This window comes from Dromaius novaehollandiae, chromosome 8, assembly GCF_036370855.1.
Source record: "Dromaius novaehollandiae isolate bDroNov1 chromosome 8, bDroNov1.hap1, whole genome shotgun sequence".
In the NCBI taxonomy this organism is placed as follows: domain Eukaryota; kingdom Metazoa; phylum Chordata; class Aves; order Casuariiformes; family Dromaiidae; genus Dromaius; species Dromaius novaehollandiae.
In genome coordinates, this window is record NC_088105.1 from 20956331 (window position 1) to 20972735 (window position 16405).

Consider the following 16405-nt stretch of genomic DNA (forward strand, 5'->3'; position numbering starts at 1 on the left):
CATCAGGGTCCTAGTAGCGCACAGGTAGCTGGAGCATGTGTCCTGTCATAATGTGGCTGTAAAGGCCCTTGCTAAACCTGGGAGAGGTATTCAGGCGCTTAGCATTTGAGCAGGAACCAGTATGTGACCTGTAGGAAATGGCTTTGACATCTCTTGGGAAAGGCAGATGAACAGGAGGGGAAAACCAAAAAATTTCTGGGATTTTCCAGTAGTGGTGTCTCTCCATTTTAGCAAGACTTGGCATCACCACGTTACCCCTGTTAATGAAAGCTGGGTAAGTCTTGGTGGTTTGACCCAGTACTGTTCTTTTGTATTAGATATTCTGGATAGGGCTGGTGCTTTTAAATATTGAGAGTCTGTCTGCTTCAGCAATAACTCAGAAGTGGAGAAAAGGCTAGTCTAAAAAGGGCTTCAGGTACAGTCTTCAGCAGAACTGTATTTCTGCATTAGCTGAACCCATCTGTGACAAAATGAGGCACAACTGTACTTGTAGTATATTTTTAAGCCCCTCTAATAACTGGGTGCCATAATGCACTATCATCGCAGAACAATATAAATTAGTTGCTTTACCTGCTTTTGCATATGCCCTTTTATATTTCTCGGTTATTTTTCTTCACCACAATGAGACAGTAACAAAATATGTGCAATCACAGCGATAGAACTACACGCTGGAAGGCAGCAATAAATATGGAACAGCTTACTTTACTATGGTAAGTTGTCACAATTAATTTGCTTATAAAATTCTTACTGTCCTGTCAGTGAATTAACACAGAGTCTCCAAAGAGCTATTCTCGTTTAGCTATTTTCTCTCAAGCCCAATTACAAGTGGATAAACTCTTTCTCTAACCTTTCTTTAACCTTGTTTTTATGTCAGCAAACAGAGTATCTGCCAGTTTTTTTCTTTATTGCAAACGGGATTGCTAGTGGACCAAAGTAGGAGAGGGTGTACTAAATTCCTGTAATAGTTTTCCTCTTCATAGAATTACTCTCAATTGCCACAGTATTACATAGAATCATAGAATAGTTTAGGTTGAAAGGGACCCTCATAAACTTCCCTCTTTTGCTTTTATTAGAATTAAAACTTCAGACTCTTGTACTGGAATGTCTCTAAACACAGGGTATATTGAAAAATCAATCAGTAAAAAGAGATTAAAAAGCATTAGCATCCCTGAAACTTAAATGAGCTGCTCACTCAGGTAGTTCCTGTCAGCTTCAGGGGCTCAGCACAAGCTTTGTGGGGCCCAAGCAATTCCTATGGACTCTTGTGCAGGAGATGCAGATGTTCAGGACATTTCTGGTTACGACTTGTGACTCAATAACCAAATAATGTGATATGCTGAGTGAATAAATAGTTCTCCAGAAGTAAGAAGCTTTGTGGTGGTTGTACACATATGGAGCTTCTTGTTCAGCTCTAATTTTAAATGCTATTTATTCAATACCTGGTGAAAGTTTAATTTATGATTTAAATAAACACAATTCCAGAGTACAAAATAAGACGCAAGCATCTTATTTCTTTTCATTTGCAGAAGAGCCTTGTAAGATGCTTTACTTAAGTTAAATTAAGCCTAAAGATGAAAAAATATATTAAAATATATTGCAACCACTATTATTTTTTGATTAAACAAGTAAATTCAAAAAGGTTATTCAGTTGCCCTTTAAACTAATTTGCTTTATAACTATTACTAAACAACAGTGAATCAGCACCACAACATGTAATCAACATTTCTTTCATTCCAAATAAATTTCTTAGTTTGGATTTGGCAGTTAATGGCTTAACTCTTGGTTAATTATTAATGCAGGCATAATTACGCTTACTCCTTAAATAACCTTCCAAGCAATACAGTTATTAAAGGAATTATTCCTGTTGAAAACTGAGTGTTGTGTCATAGTCTAGCTGAAAAATTTTAAAACTCAGAATTAGGGCTTTTTGCCTGTAGGAAAATTATCATCATGCTTTTTGATTATTATTCCCATTATATTTGAAACAAAGAATAATTCTTTTAGAGCTCTGCATTCCCTTAATTGTATATCTTTTATCACTTTTTGCCTAAAACAGAATATAACTTCACTTTCCACATCTCCCAGAACTGTGATACCTCTCAAATCCAGGGGAAGTTTAAGCTTGTCCCTTTCAGGTTCAGGTGATCTGTGGTCTCTTCATTTCTTGAAGTGATGCAGAATCACTGCCAGTACAGTGTGGCGGCACTCAGAGATCAGTGCATTTTGGAAAAGCAATATAGTAGGCTTCTTGAATGAGTTTAAAGTTCGGTTTGTTGGCCAACGTTTATTTTAATCACTCCATGTTCAGTTAGCTGCCTCTGCAGCACTGCATAGATCAGGTCTCTTCTCCCACAGCTGTGATGCTAGGGTTGAAGTCAAGGCAACAGAAAGCCCATCGCCAGTTCATAACCAGTTCACTCAGTCAAAAACAGAAAGTTGTGCAATGCTTTATACACATGTTGCTTACCAGGTGCTTTCCACCAATGCTGTACGTTTCCTCCTCTAATCACTACCGTCAGGCCTGCCAGCTACCAGAGAGGTGCTCTTGTTTGTCAGAAAGGTTTTATTCAGCTAGTTTTCTTTAAGTAAACTTAAAAATGTGTCAGTGGATCTTACTGCATAGACTTCTGCCCTCATCCATTCTTCACTAAGCTGCAAGGGATTATTTGTGCAATACTGTAGGTAGTGCCGATATATAATATTTAACCATGAGCTGGGCACATGAAAGAAAACTCCTTGGTATTCCTTCTGGCCTGCAGTGCTGGAAGGCTGGTTTCATGATTAATTTATGCCAGCGTTATCCTTATTTTAGTCACTCTATCAGTAAAATCCTGCCAGCAGCAATCACGCATACTATAGAAGGAATTTCAATATATAAAGCCCAAATACTCTGAAAAGTCACTATTTCGACTGCAGTCTGACAGCAGCAGGGGACAACAGCTTTTCTGTCATGTCCACATTTATGTCCTTTTTCTCTTGCTATGTATCGTGCCACAGATCACCTGCTAGGTAGCTGAGTGACCTTTTCTTTTTTCCTTGGTATGTGTTTTCAGTCGAACAGGGCAGATGCGTTGTTTACAGGCATGAATCTCTAACATGAAAAGAAGCAGCATATTCTCAAGAAATGACCTTTTCTTCTGTCTTGTTTTTTTCTCCTCTTTATGGTCAAAGCACAGACCAAGACAACTGAACTTTGCAGCCCTGCAAATTGTGCAATCACAGTATTGTTTGAGGAAGTTGGTTATGGTTAACCAGGAGTTGGGGTCTGCAGACTGAAAAGGAGGCTTTTTTACCATTTTTTTGAAATAATTATTTGAGTTGTAGTTTCCCAGAATCTGTACATAAATTCAGAATGCTTGTAGTGGGCACTTTGAAAGTATTTGTCGAGTAAGTCATGGCTATTTGCCAATGCTCCCATCTCCGAGGCTGGGCAGAAGATGGCATCACTGCAATAAATGGAATTGTTGGGCCAAGGAAACACTCTAAAATGTATGGCTGGCACGCCGCAGAGTGAGGGCCTTCATTTCCTGTACGATGCTCCCTTCTTCATGCGGATCTCACAGGGTCATGGCAAAGGCTTATAACACGTCTTGGTGACAAGATAATAATAAAAGCTACTATGAACCATACTGCCTCTGGTTGCCAGAGGAAGCTCTTAAGCTGTCATATATTAGGTGGTTGTTATATAGCTAGGAAACTGCAGGTGCAGTTTGAATTTTCCGTTTCATTTTACAGTAAGACAATAATGTTGTTAAAGTGATCTCACAGATTTGAGAATAAAAAACACAGAGAGAAGGTCTTACCTGTAAGTAACTAGTAGTTAGAAGGAAGTAATCAGAAACAATTTTAAATGGCTGGGCCCTAACATCCTATATACACAAAACTATCTGAAAACAGCAGAAAGAAAATTCCGTAAATATAGGCAGATGGATGTGGTGTAATAGAATAGTTTGAGCACTTTTTAAGCTTTAACCTAAGAATTAATACTCCTTAAAAAAACCTTTGGAAACGGGGCTAAATACACAATAAGTTGTCTAAGAAGTCAGAGAAGTTTCAGAGGTGTTTGCAAAGAATATGTACCTCTAACACAAAAAAGGACAATGTTTTGTTGTACTTGCAAAAAGACCCAGACATGATGATACTGCTATTAGAGAATCAGAAAAGTAAGAACATAGTTCCAAAAGAAAGCCTCTACATAACTGATTACTAAGGCGGTTTCCCTCGTAAGTTATGGCCTAGTTAAAAAGAAGTGAAAAATAAATTGTGAAAATAATGAACGATAGCTCACTGCTGTTCCCAGGGATGTTAAATCTCTCTTTGATGGCTCTTCCGATGCCCAGACACTATTACCTTGACTTTCGCGAGGTGGTCGCAGACTCTGCTCTATCTAAAGTACACAGACTGCTAAGCTGCTTGTCTTGTGCCAATGAGGTGCCTGAGAGCAGCTTTGTGCACTGACAGAATGTACACGTAAAATAAACGCTGTGCCCAGTGGTATTCCCCATCTCAGCTAACCTTTTCTCAGAGGAGCTAAAATTGCAGGCATTCTGTTTAATTTTTAGTTACACTTATGCATTCTCCCAGTTCTTCCTGTTCAAGGTCACTTTCTTGAACTTTCTCTTGTCTGGTATTCAGAGTGTTACTGTTGCCTGCCTATCTTGCAGCAATCCTGCTTATAGGGCCTTACACTACTGACAGATTGGGAACTCAAAATGGCAGGCAAAACTGAGTATTAATAAATGCAAATGAATGCTCATTTGGGAAAAGCCAGCTCTCCTATATATACACCCTGATGGAAACTGAATTATTTAGTACTCTTCAGAATAGCTCTTAATGTTAGTGGACAGTTCTGTGAAATGGCAGCTCAGCATTCAGTGGCAGTTTAATAAATAATTAGGAATTAATAGGAAAGCATGGTGAAAAAAAATCAAAGCATAATTGTGGCAGTGTACATTTCTGATATGTCTGCATCTTGAACATTGGTTGCAGCAAAACTAAAAATACCGAGAAGAGCAACAATGATGAGCACAGCTGTGAAACAGCTTTTGTACAGTAAAATATTAGGCTATGGCTTTTTTTCTTCTTAGAAAACACACAGCGCTTGGATGGTGTGCTAGGGGATTGTAGATTCTTGAGCAGCACAGAGAAGACAAATGGGAAACAATTGTTCAGCTCTTTGCACAGTTTAAGATGTGGAGGGCCTGACCTGAAATTATTGGGTGGCTGTCTTAAAAATCGGAGAAGGAATTGATTTTTCCTGCAGATTAAATTGTGGCATTCACTTACATTCAGTACAGCAAATCCTAAAAGTTTAGATAGATTCACACACACAAAAAATTCACAGATGAAAAAAGTCATTAAGGCCTATTAAGCACGTTGATAGAAGCTCTCGCGTAAGGGATTTCTGAGGGGAGAAGAGCACAGTACAACCACCTGGTCTTCCACACCTTCTCGGAGCACCTACAGCTGGCCTGGCTGGAGAGGACACTGAGCTGCATAGACCTCGCGCCTGGCCCAGCCTGGGCCTTCCCTGACAGTGGTCAGACTCTGTTTTTCTGTAAGAATAGCAGGTTCTTTTACATTTTCCAGGCTGGAAGAGTTGCGTGCTTCCTGTAGTAATTCAGAAGCATCTTAATTTTATAGCTCAGAAAAATTCAGCTGAGTTTTCATTAATGCTTCATGGCAGCAGCATGACAGCAGTCTGCCTTACGTTGCTGCAAATGCCATGCTTGGATTTATGGTCTCATTTGCAGTCTAAATTTCTTAACATCATAGCCACTAAAAAGACTTGCCAGCCTAAAGTCTAGCTTGGCCAAGTCTTCTGTAGGCACCTAAGTGCAGCTGAGTGCTTAATATCCCCCCGTCACCGATTTGTGAGAGACAACAGTAGGCTCACAAATTATCACCAGTAAAAGGGTAAGGCTAAAGTCCTCCTGCTGTGGACAGTCAGAGCCACGGTTAAGCTGACTGTTCCCTTCTGACTCCTGCATCTCATCATTTCAAATTCAGAATTAGGCTTGCTCAGACCGTAATTACCAGGGAGAACAACTACAGGGATTACAGGTGCAGACAGACACAGCTCTTGGTAGGATAACTCACTGACTGGAACACTTTAAAGCATACTGCATGAATGGGTCGGCTAATTGTTTTCATGCAAAACTCTCTATTCCTTTCTTTTTTTTCCTTTCCTTCCACACCAGCTATCCAAAGAGGGAAGAAGTTAAGGATTATAGGAAGGTCAGCTATGGGAGTAACAGGCCATCAGCCTCAATCCTGCCAGCTCCAAATGGAAGTTCTGGTGCTGGAAAGATCAGTGTTGTGACTAGCGGTACATTATTGTAGAAACTGTTTGTTTCACGAACTGTCAGTTTTCTGGTATTTTCCCTTTATCATTAAGCAGAAGGCCAGATGAAAGATTTTTAGTAGACATGTAAATACTGCAAACAGATAATAAATAAATTGTACAATTTTTGACCACCATCTAGTTCACTGCTCAGGAAATTGAATTAACAGTACTTTAACAGAGTCTTATCTTCACAGAACAGGTTCAGCATCTTTCCATACCACTTTGTCACTGAGAGACTAGCATGAGCTATTAAAATAATCCTCAAAGAGCTCCTTGAAGACTATGCTATATAGTTTTAAAAATACAGGATTTTTTACAAATACAGGTTTTATTCAACATGGGACTATAACAAGCAAACTAAAATAACAATATTTCTTAAAGACTAGGAAATAGAATGAAGACAGAGTTTTCTTATTAAACTTTTTATTAAAATTGAGCTATTTTTTACATACTTAAAATATTATATATCCAAATTATGGAATATTTATGAAAACATTTGTATGCAAATACTTGCATAAAAATATGTAAAGTCACAACTGAGCAATATAAAGCAATATATAGCATGATTCAAAAAGTATTTCAGGATGCTAGAATACCTGAGTTTTCAATAAGCTGGTTTTCTGCGTGTCACTGATTTTTAACAGTTATATTTAATAATATATCTGACCTCATATAAAGAGCACTTCTTTGGTTGGGAGAGACAGCAGGGCAAAGGTAGATCAATCAGAGAGATTACTCAAGGTCTGTCTTCAGAATCTTCTTCCACATGAAGATCCGCTGTTTGAGATGTTAGGAAGGACTCCCATGTAGCAAGGCACTTAAAAAAGAACCAGATACATATGAATATAGCAGATGGATTTCTGTAAAACTGGTAGCCAAGGAGAAAAAGAAGAAAAAAATTAGCAGAATACATATGCATTGTCACAAGCTGCTTTTGTGGGACTATGGTAAGAGCTAAATATGGTTTCCTAGGCAGCTCAGTGGTATGCAAAATGCTAGCCAACATGCTGAGTGAGCTGTAAAGGTCACTTTTACATAATGACAAGCGCACAGTGTGAGCATCATAATTGTACATGTTAGCATGGAAGATGCTATCATTAATTATGCTCCTCTTTAATCTCTCCCTTTAGTTACAGGCAAAGATCTCTTCCAAATAGAAAGCATGCTGTCAGAAACCATTCCTTTGTAAACTCCATGGATTCCTATTGTATATCCAATATTCTTTCCAGTTAAATTAGAACAGTTTGTTTCTAAACACACACACAATTCATTTTTCCCCTGAGTAATGAGAAAGAAATGGGATCAGAAGGGGAGGGTGAAAATGGCATCCTCAGGACAAATGCGTTCCTCTCCTCATGGAAAAGTGTATTTGTAATTGTACAAACTATTTTTTGATTTGAAGCACCAACACTGTAGGCAGTAAAATTTAAAAAATCCCCAAATGACTTTGGTTCATTTTGGCTTAAATGAGTGTCAGCAGCTTCGCAAACCATTATAAATCATAGATTAGTGTTGAGAGTCATGACAAGACTATCATGGGTAACTGGTGTGTGTGCTGCTGCTTGTTACCTGTAGTACCATCTTTCCACTTTTTAAAGTCTGTCATTAAAACTGAAGCCAAACTCTTGCAATAATTTTATTATTGTTGATGCTATTAAAAAAAAAAACTTGGAATGGGAATGTTACAATAAACTCTCATACCTATTGCTATTGACAATACAGCTTATTTACTACTTACTGTACACAGTCTTTTCATGTAGAATCTGAAATATGCATAATAAATAAGTCTCTGAAAATTCCCAGGAAATATCTTTTTTGACAACAAACCCTGGACAGCATACTACATTTATTCAAATTTTGAATTAATTCAGTAATCCTGAAAATGGCATCATTTTCCAAATGAAAACTTTCACCATAAGCTATTCAAGCTACAGTAATTTGCTATGCCCAGCTAAAATGAAACATATAGGATCCATCTCTCATTGCTTAGGAGACACGAAAAATATCCTAGCATTCATGCTGCTTGAACTTACAGCCACCTAACTGTCTTGTTAGACACACTTCTAGTGAATGCCATCAAAACTCAGCCAATGTGGATTTAATTTTATATTAAAGAGTTTAGGTCCTGGTATTATTGCATATTTACATCAAAACAGACAAGTGGGAGGATCTGATGGTCACAAATAACGTTTATGTAGAAGCTCAAAGAACATCACAAAGGAAATACACAGTATGACAAGAGCTGGGGGAATCCATGATGACAGAAGGATGCAGAACCAAGGATGACCATAAAATTAGAGTAACAGAACAGGACAGTATGTTGCAAACTGATTTCTGGCTTAAAAGGTCTTTTTGACCTTTTGTTTAGAGCCTCTAAGGTTTGGTCATTAGAGAGATTCTCCCCCACCTCATGTGACAGTGTGGCAGCTGAGTCTGTCTAAGACACTTGAGCTGGAAGGTGGCATCTTGGTTTTAAAATGTCTTTGAGGTGGTTGTTAGCAATGTGTTTTCACTGTGGCTCTCAACTCTGAGATTTCTATTTGCTAGAGCCTAAACTGGATTACCATCCTGGAAAGCTGCAAGGCACATCTGTTTTCCTAGACTTTTTCTAGGTGTTGGACAAGAAATGATCACTGTTTCTTGAACAGTCTTTTGTTGGCACTGAATGATGTTTTTTATGAACCACAGTTTAATTTATCCCATGTAACTCCATGTTTTGTCATCCTCTAATTTCAGTAATGTGAATTAAAATATGTATCAGCACTGGCTAGAATATAAGAACGACTCTGTGTTATCACTGCAGCACTAAGCCAAAATGTCTATTTTAAAATGAATTCACAATATATTGCTTATCTGAACAGATACAATCTACTAAAATCTTTCCAGACAAAGAGCATTTTTTTCAGTGACACAAGTTATTCAATTTTTAATTTATTCTCATTTCTATAAGCAGAACATGCTTTCCAAAATATAAGAACTATGATGGCTTATTTCACTGTCAGACATCACAGCGCTGCTACAGCTGACAAGTTTTATAATTAACCATACCAATACAAAACTAGGTCTCTGTGCCTTAGGCTCAAGTTTTTTATATTGTGCAGCATGAACTGCATAAACAACATTTTTTCAGTGATGTATACTTTACCACTATTACAGAATGATTTTACTTAGTTTTCCTGGGAGGGTGAAAAAGGAGATCTAAATAGAAGACCAGCCAGCTTGAACAAAGGGGACGGACAGGAAAAAGAAACAACCCAAGTCCAGGAAACTAAATGTGCACGCATAGTAGTTAAAATTCATAATCTAGTTACTTGTAAGTCTTGTATAAGACATAAAAAAACATAAATATGCAAAATGAAATAGCAAGAGCTTAAATACTTTTTACCTAAAATATTCTCATTATTGCTGCAGATTGCAACATCATTTTTTTGAAGTAACAGTGAAGAGGTTTTCACATAATACAACTGCATATCTAACTGAAAAGGAGATATAAAAATAGAATGTGCGGTAGGGATGATAACAGAAACAAGTGTGTCACATGCCATGTTTGTTTCTATGCCAGTCCCCTGTTTTCCATGGTTGATACCTTTTCTTAAAAACACAGTGTATGGTGACATTTCCTAGAGTAGAATCTGAAGACGAAGTCTTCTGTGTGTGTGAGAGAGAGAGACAAGACAGTTTCGTGGTTTCTGGGTGCAAGGAAACAAAAAATAGAGTGTAAAGAAATAGAAAAACCCTGATTCCCGCTATTAAAAAGTCACCTTAAAATGTATTTAAAAAAATTTCTATAAAATGCTTGGAGGTTCAAAGATGGATCCTAGCTTTGAAACCACATTCACAGACACAAACGGGTTCAGCCACATGGGAACTTCTGAAAATTGCATGAAGTTTGTTAGCTGAATTCCAAGGCATTGCGAAGGTAGGATGTGATCAACATGCATGAGCAGCTAACTTTGCTACACAACCAAATGACTAGTTAAATGCATCACTACAGAGGCCTCTAGGGCAAACAACAAATCTCATCTATTTTTCTACAGCTTATACTAGATAGAGAGGTACATAAGGATTTGAGAGTTACAGAGAAGTTACAGTAATGGGGAAGGAATATCTTTTGACCTAATGATTTTTTGGGATCAATTTAAGCCTGTACAACAGTGTAGGTCCCAGAAATAAACCAAATTATCTTTGAAACAAAAACTGATTTCCTGAAAAAAATCAGGAAATCATTTACATTTTCTGAAAAGAGTAAGCACTGTCAACACCAATAAGAGTCTCACTACACTATCAAAGATAACTAACTTTGCATCTGACTAAGCTGCAAAGGTTTAACAGGATCAGTTTGACATGAGTAAAGTAAAATTAGAGGCTACACTTTAAAACAAAGGCTCATTCATGCAGAAGAAAAAATATTTTCTTTCAATGCCAAATCTAATTAAATATTCCCTATCATTCAACATGAGAAAAAAATTCTTCCTGCATTTACTGGAGTGCCTCATGAGCAGTGGGAAACCAAACTGTGGTATATTTGCTGTCTCTAGATTTACAATGTTTAATTTGTCTTTGGATCATGCTGCAAAATCTAGCCTTTTAATCAGGCTTTTTTTTTTTTAATGAATAGAATGGGTTAACAAGGCTCTTTCATCCGCTGGGAAAATGAATGCGTTTCTTTTTCTTTAATGTTATAAATATCCTACAGACTGTAGTGAGCAGAAGACAAAAATAAAAGGAAAAATTTAGTAAATGTTTAATCACTACAACTCTTTGAAGCCACAGTTCAACCTTCCTGGATTGCATCTGCTAACTTGTACCATGTAGCAGGCAGGCGTGCTAGCTATATAATAATAATAATAACAACAATAACAACAACAACAACAACAACAATGTTGAATAATGACTTTGTATCTTGTTTTATTTTTACTAATGATGTATCTTTAGGCCTCTGCAGAATATCTATATCTAACTTGATAAAAATACTTCTGGCCATAATCAACTCTTTCTCAGCTGTAAACTCCACCCTGTGGACAGTTTGTGATTTCAGCCGTTTAGAAGATATCATCTGTTCTGAACTAAGAGGTGTGCTACCTCAGACAACAGTATCACACCTAAAGCACAGGGAAAAGGGAATAAAATAATCAGTATGGCATTAACATGTACTTCATTCAAGAACTTTTGTCTATGAATAAGGCAAACAAATGGATGTTATTTAACATACTTTGGAAACAGGAGTAAAGTTCTGATTTTTTTAAATTAAAGTTTTTTCACATTACTTAAGGAAATCCTCTCTATTTTAGCAATGCACTTAAAATCATTATGGATATAATAAATTATTGGCTTTAAGCCTTTGTGGAATATAGAGAGACTTAAGCATGTATTCAACTCTTTTCTGAAATGAGGACTTTATGGACTCTTGAGATCTACTATAGCAACAGCAAGTGATTGGTCAGTCATGGTAATACTTGGCTACTAAATGACATTGTATTTAAATTTTATAACATAGCTTGCACATTATCACTGGAAAGCTTTCATTCTCATGGGTCTGTATAGGAGCACCCTGTAAATTTACAATGCTCAGCATTATATAGTGTCTCTGTTACAAGAACATTGAGAGACACAGGAGACTGGTGATTCCACAGGTGCAGAAACAAAGAAATACCTCTTGTTCAATTACATTAAATATAAACAGTCAGTAAACTGGAAAACCACTGAAATATCTCTACTTACTTTGAATTACTGCATGCAGAGAAATGTAATTCCAAGTAATGCTTTAAAGTAGCACTTGATATAATGTGAACATTAGTTCAGCTTAGGGGAGACATACTCTTTTATGCTAGCTAAGTGATGCTTGACAAGTTGACAGCAGAATCCTTAGGCAACTAAATTAAGGAAAAATCTGAACAAGTATAAGGTCATACTCCTTCCCCATATTTTAACAAAGAAGCAATAACATTTTAGAAATTCTGGTGTACCTTGGCACACTGCTTTGTTGTACTTGATCAGCTCAGCTTTCATTTTATATAAACTGTACGATTTTGAAGGATTGGATTCTCTAAAGCAAAAGTCACCAGAAAACATGTCTGTTTCCCATTGCTCTAGAGTTCTCAAAAGTTTAAGGGATGCAGAGCATGGCCATTAGCAGGAATGGTTCCTGGTTAGGTTGTGTGCCTGGGAAATGAAGAAGTCAGCAAGACTGGGAAATAACGAGGAACACAGAGAAGCACTACTGTAGAGAAGGGAAGGAGGCACTGCAGGTGAAGAGACGTGAACAGGAGTTTAACTGGGGGAAAAAAAGCTGTGGAAAGAAGGATAAGCAAGTCTAGTGACTGAGTTAGAAAGCAGGAGATGACTCTTCAGAGACAGACAGACAGAAGAGCTGGTCAATTGAACCATATCAATGGCGTTCATGGTGCCTGGGAGCGTGGACAGAATGTGCTTTGAAATCCAGGTCTCCTTGTGTGAATGAGTTAGTAGGGAAAAGAAATGCAGGAAATAAGATGAAGGATGTTAAAGCAAGAGTAGGCTTGTAAGCATCAAATGGTGCACCAAAAGCATGAAAGAGTCATTTAACTTTGGACATGTGAGAGAAAGGTAATGATGCAGTAATGACTTAAGCAGGTGAAAAACACTGTAAATGAAGTAGTGCAGTAGGCACTGTGCTTTTGCATCAGTTAGAAGAGTGAAATTCAAACTATTTTCTTTAAAAATGAAGTAGGATTTTGTTTTTTACTGAAAGTAAAAAATGGCATTCTGATTCTCAGGTTACTGAGATTCTTTTCCTGAATTTTTACTTCCAAACAGCTGAAGTGGTTGGGCAGTGCTTCTTTTTCTGCTGTTTTCAGAAGCGTAACACCTCTAGCTTGTAATATAAGGGCCCCTGTCAGCAATCACTCCTCCAAGAATTAACCATCTGCTTTAACTGCAGGTCTCAAAAAAATCCAGTAAGATAAGGTATTTTTCCAAAATCTAGATCTATCGAGATACGACAGCAAAAACATTTTATTCAGATGTCAATATTCAAGAAAAACATAAACAAAGAATAATGGCTTAGTATAGATCAATTTGTCCAATATTTCAGTGACTATGTAAGAAGAACCATTTGTGGTATCAGCAATAATTGAATTATCTTTTACAGTTTGTGACTTACAATCATAATTTCATGTTCATCATGAGCTTTGGTATTCTGGATTAAAATTGTGATTCAACAAAAAGCATTTCTAGACAGGAAAGAGAATCAAAGGATGATTTTTGTGCTTTAATTTAGTTAATCATTCATGAACAAAGTATTCCAATATATTCCAATATTGATTTAACATGCCTATTCCTGATGTACAAGTTAGAGATCATCAATAACTGAAGAAGATGTGAGAGGATGCCAAAAGTTTGCTGCCTGATTTCAGAAAATATTTTGATTTTTATATATAACAACAGATTGTCAATGTCTGTGCATCTCACAGACTGTATGTTAATTAATTAGACTTGATGATCAAGAGCTCTGTCTTTTCAATTACGTTCTAACAAAATGATTTGTAAAATCAGGCCACTGTCATCAGCTAACGGGCAAGCCATAAAAAGTTCAGAATACAGGGCTGGGATTACAGATTGCAGTAACATATATATGTGAAAAATACTGTTCTATGATTAATAGAGGGCTTATTGTACTCCTGTTTTTTTCCAATATAAAGAGAAGTTCTTAAAAAGAGAAGTTCTTTAAAAAAATTCAAGATATCTGAGATATTTTCAAAATGTGGCCTCCAAGGAACAATATTCCCCACGAAGAAACTTCACAAAATGCTTAACATATTTTGTTTTATGCTTTCAAGTTTCTAAGTATACATTCTTGTAAAAGGGAATTCTTACCAAAAATATTAGACATGGTATTCGAGTTGAAAATAAAATTTAATTTTAAACACTTTTCTTTTTTTCCAAAGTAGGAAGTTTCAATTAAAAAAAGACTAAATTTATTAATTGTATATACTTGCAGCATTTGTATATTTTTATCCTAGTAATCTGATTATTTCATGAAAGACAATTCCTTAGCAGAGAAATAACAACAGTGAGAATTTTCTGAATGTGCTCTTTGAAAAGGAATCATATTTAATTTTTTTCCTCATGCCAAATCATTTATGCAAGTCTGAGCTTTCCAGAGAGCTTCTTTGTGCAGTTGCAGCAAAAGGTTTCCAAACTGAAATATAGCAGCTGACATTGAACCAAAAAATATGTTCCAGATTCTTGTGCTTACTAAAACAACACTGCCCTCTGTCGATAAGGAACTCAGGATCAACAACTGAGGCTCAAATAAAATATATTTTGTTTAAAACAAGTCAAACTAAGGATAATTGACTCTCTCTTTCCACAAAAACTGATCCTGAAGTTAACATAGGTTTGAACTAAAATGCAAAAGTTCCTCTTTATATACAATCCATTGACTTCTTCACTGAAATAATCAATGAAATAATAACATTGATATGAGTAAGTGTGTTTTACCTCTTCATAATAATGGAGATTATTCTCAGCCACATTTGTGAATGCTGATCTCATATCATACTGCATGTTTTGCTTCCATCTGTCCCAATCAGCTTTCAGAGCATTATTGGCACATTCTACTTTGTCTTCAAGTTTCCCAATTTCTTCTGTGATCTAAATACGAATTACAAGCATTAAAAAAATTAGTAAAGTCACCATTTCAAAAGTGATTGACATCAAGTGATTGTTGTGCAATGAGATGAACAGAACTGCAGAACAAAGGTTGACATTAAACTTAGCACAGAAGATCATTCCCTGGGGATAAATTTTTGCATTTTATTCCTATTGAGTAGCTCAGTACAATTTCTGGAATATTAGTAGCACAGATTCCAGACCAGAATTAAAGTGTTGCTGAAGATATTCCTATTGACTGAGAAGTTATGGACACTGGCACCTCTTCACGAGTACTTGACAGTGACTTCACCTAAAAAGGAAAGTACAGAGGGGTATACTGAAGCAGAATCAACTATACGTTTTGGAATTCATCCCAGAAAAGCTGAAAAAAACTCCGACAGAACCTTTGATAATCTCAAGAGAAATCAGAATGGGAGGAAGACAAAAGAAATCATAACATAAACTGTATGATTTCCTGCCTATCCCCTTGTAATCTTTTATTGTGGAAATAACCTCCATATGACCATGTGAGGGAGAGAGAAGTACAGAAGTGGAGAAAGAAATTAAAACAAAGGACTTCTGCAGAACAGGAAGTCTTTCACAGAGATCCAGGTTCAAAAACCTCCTGGGCTACACTGTGGCCATAATCTTCTTCTTATTACTGTAAATGCCCAAAGTGACTTCTGAGTTAATGGTAAAGGAAACATTAAGTGGATAGAGGGCCTCTCTTTAATGAGTCTTCTAATCGTCCCAATAATTTTGTACCTATTGTCATTTACTAATCAGCTATGTCAGTGCTGGCTGACAGGCAATCACAAAACAAGGTAAACATGCAGCTATAGTGCCAGTTCATATTCTGGGACTGCCCAGTGACTATCTGTGACCAGCCTTCACTACAGAAGTCAGGCAGAAATACCACCAATATAGAGCACTGAGGACGAAAAGGTTATGTGCTCAGATTATTTCCATTGCAAGTCAGGTCCCATTACACTCTCCGCTTACGTGGATTTTGCTCTCAGGCAAATTGTTTTTTTCTCATACAACACTCCTGTAAAGTTGGATAGCTCCTCATGATCTCTACAGAGTTGGTGCCTTCATTGGTATGAACTTCCAAATTTTTTACAGGTTTGTCAAGGAACTCTTAGGCTATTCACAGAATGCAGAAATATCAATACTGAGAGCAGAATGTGGAAAGTCAAGACATGTAGCCTCTAGCCTGAACCAGGCAGGGAGGAGAGTGTTCCAGCGCAACAGCTGCAAGTGCTGCAGACATCAGGAACGAACGAAGCAGCACTGCCTGGAACGGTCACAGAACTGGAGCCCACCCTCTGAGCATTCACCCAGGTATCAATGGCGGCAGACAGCGCATGCAAGTTTCTTGCATGACCCTGTATCCAAGCAGAGACACATACGGTTTAACCAAAC

At 37.1% G+C, this 16405-nt stretch overlaps 2 protein-coding genes across 6 annotated transcripts in view; one reads left to right on the forward strand and one right to left on the reverse strand.

The window, feature by feature from the left end:
* PLPPR5 (phospholipid phosphatase related 5) overlaps positions 1 to 16405 on the forward strand; it is a 166553-nt gene that overhangs the window by 148617 nt on the left and 1531 nt on the right. The window lies entirely within an intron of this gene.
* The window catches only part of SNX7 (sorting nexin 7), a 31643-nt gene continuing 21990 nt past the window's right edge, over positions 6753 to 16405 (reverse strand). The window contains exons 8-10 of one of the 3 annotated variants that reach the window (XM_064515863.1): positions 14828 to 14980; positions 13488 to 13557; positions 11230 to 11448 (exon numbers count right to left, since the gene is read on the reverse strand). In XM_064515863.1, coding sequence (XP_064371933.1) covers positions 13507 to 13557; positions 14828 to 14980 — 204 coding nt within the window. In that variant the 3' untranslated portion in view covers positions 11230 to 11448; positions 13488 to 13506. Of the gene's footprint in view, positions 7164 to 11229; positions 13558 to 14827; positions 14981 to 16405 lie in introns of those variants that run through there. The other 2 variants (XM_064515861.1, XM_064515862.1) reach the window with 2 other exon arrangements.